Here is a 5288-nt window from a genome sequence, read left to right as displayed (position 1 = left end):
GTGCTGCCGCTTTCGGAGCGTGGCGGTTAAGGATGGGACGCTGTTTGAACAGCGTGGTTTAGGGAGCGTCTGCAAGTGACCGACGACGCACTTAGGGTGTAATTGAGTGTAATTCACTACAGTACATTTAAACACGTATCGGGGTGTAACCTACTACAGCCCATTTAAGACAACAATCGCGTTTAAAATGTGTACTGTTCGAACGGGTTCACGTGATTCCGGGCGTCGTTTTATCGCCCGCAAGTTCTCCGGCATTTAGAGGTGCAGCGTGCGGGAGTGACGCGACGGACGGGGCAGACACTTAATATCATTTCGAATCAGGTTATATTTCCATGGAGGTAGGCGTCGTTGTGTTGGCGTTACCGTCTAATCAGCCCTCCTCTATATCCAAGCGGCGGGCGGGTCCCTCTCCGCGGAGGCCGCCATGTTGCTTCAAGTTTTTACAGGAGCGCAGAAGGGACAAACCAAACGCGGGCCCTCCCTCTCCCTCTGACGGTGGTGTGTCCGGCTTTCGACTCTGAAAACGGAAAATAACTGTATCCTGCTGACGCTTCCTCGCTATTATACTAAGCAAAATACTATTATACTAAACATTAGCTACTTCGCTAATGTTAGCTTGTAGCTTCGCCGCAGCTTCTCCAATGTCATTGGAATGGGGGTCAGGTTGTTGCAATCTGCAACCTCACCACTAGATGCCGCTCTACACTTTTTTAATTTTCAACACGTAAGTTCTGACGTGTACATTTTTTTAATAATCACGTTTTCGTAAAGATATATATGATCATGTGACTGAGTGCAGAACGGGCGAGATTATTCCCATCAGCCACGAAACCCGTAATCAGATTTCATGAGAGACAGATAAAATATAAACTTTTGCAAAGAAGCTCAGTTGGACAATTCACTCCATGGAAGAAGGGAACAGGTCAGTTGTTATGTCTTTGGCATGTTTTTCGATATGAATTTTTTAACGTGTAACTTCCTGTTATCAATTCCACACCACAGCATTGTTTTTCACAGAAAGATTCCAAATTGGACGATGACACCATATTGTAAACATATGAACAGAAAAAAATGCACTCATCGGTGAAGATGGAATTACCGAACCTTTCCGTAAGCTGTATCTCACACGTGATCATTTATTTTCTCGCTCTTTCCCTTCTAGACATGACGCTGGTAATTCGTAGATACCGTCCCTCAGACAAGGATGCGGTCCGGTCCCTGTTCAGTGATGGCATTCGGGAGCACATCCGCCCAGCTTTTTACAACGCCGTTAGAAGCCAGCTCTACGTGGGCGTCACGCTGTGTTTAGGTTTGGTTGGCTTCCTCATGGGGTGTGTTTCAGGAGCTTTGGTGTTAGTGGCAGGCTGGCTGGGCCTGGTCTACTACTGCTGCCATGATTTATATGCCAGCTTTGTCAATGACAAACTTCACAAGGACATGCAGGACATCCCCGGGAGCTACCTGAGTCGTCCGGACGACTGCTTCTGGGTAGCCGAGGTCGAGGGCAATGGGAAGTCCCAGGTCATGGGTATGGTGGCTGTAGTGGGCAAGCAGAGCGGAGGGGAAAAGCACGGGGAACTGTTCAGGATGATCATCTCTTCGTCATGCCGGCGGGCGGGCCTGGGTTCCAGGATGACACAGATGGTGGTTGACTTTGGTAAAGAGCGAAGCTTCTCCAAGATCGTCCTGGAGACCAGCTCCACTCAGACCGCTGCTGTGGCCCTGTACGAGAAGATGGGATTCTCTCATGTCCTCTCACATACTGAGACGCATGCTCCTGCTTGGATGACAGTGGTGACCAGGGTGACCATTCTCAAAATGGAAAAATGCATACGTAACTAAAAAAGAACAAAGGACTCACAAACACGGGATAGTTCATTGATTTTAATCATGTGGCCAGTAGTGAAGTGTAGAGTATATGCAAGTTATAGGGCGCATACCCACTTTTTTTCTGGCCATCTACAGTAAAAGTACCTGATTGAAACTTTTATTCAGTCAGGGAAGACCAATTGAGAGCAAGCTCTCTTTCACAATGGAGCCCTGAGAATGAAGCAGGAAACAGAAAAATAGCAACATAGACATACCAGCATATGAAAAGGCATATCCATAGCAATGAAATATACACGTCCTGAACACGATTCCTTTGGAAACATGATTCTCTTTTTACGAAAAGAAAGAGCACAATTAAAACTCTAAATTCAACAAACACATTTAAGAGCTCATATAGACATGAGCATTCTTCCTATAGTAAATTGTGGATTTAAAAAAAAAAAAATTGTCCTCTACCTCTATCCTTATGCTGCTGCAATAATTAATATTTCCTAAAGGGGCCATAGTGTGCCCTCTGATCCAATGTAATCATTGCAGCCTTGCCTGTCACTGACCAATGCTTGTCTTAATTCAAGACGTTCTATCTAATATAGGATTTATCGGGGGGGCACTGAAATCAACAGAAATTTTGACCTATCTGTTTTTTTACTGTGTTTTTATATGTGATTATAGTGTTGAATTTACTTTTATGTAAATAAACTAATCTTTCATATTACAGGTTACGGTCTGTCATAATTGTGCCACTGTTGTAATTGGATGAGAATTGGTAGAGGGCGCCATTCTCCTTTTTGTAGGCATCTATTCAATCAATGTAGTTGCTTTTCACTCCTCTTGTCCAATATGCATGAAGTTATTTCTTCAACAAAATATGCATGCCATAAAGTTACTAACCATAGAAGTTTACTATATTAGCCCAAAGAAGTTGCACTATAGGCCTACTGGGTGAGCAACTTCGATTTAAATGATTACGTTGCTTCTCTAGCGTCCTCTTAATACATCCATGTACATGGGCTTCTTTACAAAGTTATTTTGAGATGCACACAGCAGGGTGCAAGATGATTTCCTCAAGAGTGGCTCTTGATTGAATCAGGGCTGAGGGAGGAGGGTAGTTACAGGGAAGCGTGCCATGCCATCGTCCTGAAACCCGAATAGTCCGAAAAATGTACCACTGGACATGGACCACACCCTAACCATATCTGAGCTTATACCTAAACTTAACCATCTCTAACCCGACATTTTTCAGACTATTGGATTGTGGAATAATGGGCCATCGAACAATGGCAAGGCCCATTGGGGGGGAGGTTGGGTGGAGGCTGCAAATGGACCAGATGGTGTAATGGAGGGGACGAGCACCCTATACAGTATATACTTTTTTAAAGAAGAGCTTCCTGTTTTAAATAGTCCTATTCTTGATATTATCATCAAGTCACTTTTTATAGGCCTTAAAACTGCCATTATCAAACCGCTGCAAAAAAAAAAACCTATATATATTCATCTGCAAATTCTGAATAATTACAGACCAATTTCCAATCTTCCTTTTATGTCGGAACCACTTGAAAGGGCTGTTGCTGATCAACTGATCCAACAACATCATCATCTTTCAACCTGGCTATCAGTCCCATCATTCTGCTGAAACCGCCTTGACCAGAGTAGTCAATGATCTACTAATTACTGTTGATTTCTGATTTAGCATCATTGTTGCTGCTTCTTGACTTGGAGTGCAGCTTTTGACACTGTGGACCCGGGCGTACTTTTAAGCCGCTTGGAGAAGCACGTTCGTGTCCAATAATACAATATGAATTTTCTGAAGTAAAGCTTGGTATACCCCAGGGATCAGTCCTTGGCCCTATGCTCTTCTCTATGTATATGCTTCCTCTCGGTGGAATTGTTTGCAACTATGCTGTTAAATTTCGTTGCTATGCTGATGATACACTGCTATATTGTATGTACCTGTCGAGCCAAACCTTTCTCAACTCCTAAAATTAGAGGCATGTCTATCAAAAATAAGGAAAATGGATGGGCATGAACCTTCTGCTGTTAAATGCACTTAAAAGTTATTAGTGTAATATGGACATTTGTTTGAGAATTTACGTGTTAATATGTATGGTTGTAATAGTCCTGAAAGCTTGTAAAAGTCCTGAAAGCTCCAAAAAAATTGGAGTGATTTTTAATTCTCGTATTGAGATTCCAGTCTCATCTCAATGCTATTACCGAGACAGCATTTTTTCATCTTAGTAATATTGCTAAAATCGGAGCTATTTTATCAGTGCGCAATACTGAAACTAATGCATGCATTTGTGTCCTCCAGACTTGATTATTGTAATGCCCTTATCTTTGGCCTTCCTAGTTTGTGCTACTAAGAAGTCTTCAGCGTCTTCAGGGAACCTGCCTACCGTGCCCCTTATCTCTGGAATGGCCTCCCGGAGTCCATGTCAAACATGCACGCTCAGTTGAAAACTTTAAATCAAGGCAGAAAACCGACCTCTATTCACTTTATTACAGCCTAAAATCAAACTTAGTCGAGTCCAACACTCCTTTAACATTGATGTTTTCAATGTGGTTGTTTTATTTTCATTCTTTATATATATATTTTTTGCTATGTGCAGACATCTCTTTGACCTTGGTGTTTTTGATGTCACTGTTTGTTGTGACTATTTTGTTTGCTCGCTGTTAATTTTCTGCTGTGTTTTTTTGATTGTGAAGTATATCGGGACCATGCCGCATGGGGATTCTACGCTTTAAATTAAAGATTGATCGACCGATCGAAGCCCGGAGCCTTGGCAGCAGCCGGCGGCCATTGAGGAGAGGCAGCGGTCAGTCGCCAGGAGGCAAGCTCTGTATCACCTGATGATTGGGGCTGCCTGCTGCCTCCTGCCTCCTCTTCCTTTAGGGGTCAGCTGATACGCAGTGGTTCCTGGCTACTGCATTGATGGCTGATCAGGGTGTATGGCCAGAAGAGGCGAACCATTTAACTGTTTTCATGGTTTTCCATTGCCAACTTTTTTTTTTTAACCTGGTGGAGACGTTAACACGTACTGTATGTACATATAGACAGTCATAAATGTGTGGTCTTTCTGTAGGGCTCAGAATTTCTTCATGGAAAGCAAGCCAACCACGCAAAGTTAGCTGATTGTAGATCGTCGTTTTCTTCCACATGGTTTTACAGCCTGGTCACCCGTCACTCATCTAATGAAAGACTCTTTGAACTCTACTGTGACTTCTCTGCGTGCGGTGGATAGAGCAGTTAATAGCAAAGATCTTCACGGGAAGCGAAGGTGTGCAACCTCTCGCGGCCGAAGACGGCGAGACGTAGCTTTTCCACTCACTGCCAGTGACAGCCAGACATCTCTCGTGACATTGAACCTCTTTGTTGTGGAAGAAGGGGAATGCACCACGACACCACTGAATGACTCACTCATCTTACTGCAGATAAGAAGGGAAATGCCAGTCAATCACTC

The 5288-nt window shown here is 43.5% G+C and overlaps 1 protein-coding gene across 1 annotated transcript; it reads left to right on the top strand.

Moving 5' to 3' along the window:
* Nucleotides 1-1164: 1164 nt before the first annotated feature.
* Nucleotides 1165-1842, top strand: nat8l2 (N-acetyltransferase 8-like 2; the record flags this gene model as incomplete). Its single annotated transcript, XM_080001031.1, has 1 exon — nt 1165-1842. One exon carries the CDS (start codon nt 1165-1167, stop codon nt 1840-1842), a length of 678 nt encoding a protein of 225 aa, XP_079857157.1.
* Nucleotides 1843-5288: the final 3446 nt, after the last annotated feature.

Source organism: Zeus faber, assembly GCF_960531495.2.
Source record: "Zeus faber genome assembly, chromosome: 5".
Lineage (NCBI taxonomy): Eukaryota > Metazoa > Chordata > Actinopteri > Zeiformes > Zeidae > Zeus > Zeus faber.
The sequence above is the reverse complement of the archived record's forward strand: the minus strand, read 5'-3'. Positions and strand labels throughout refer to the sequence as shown.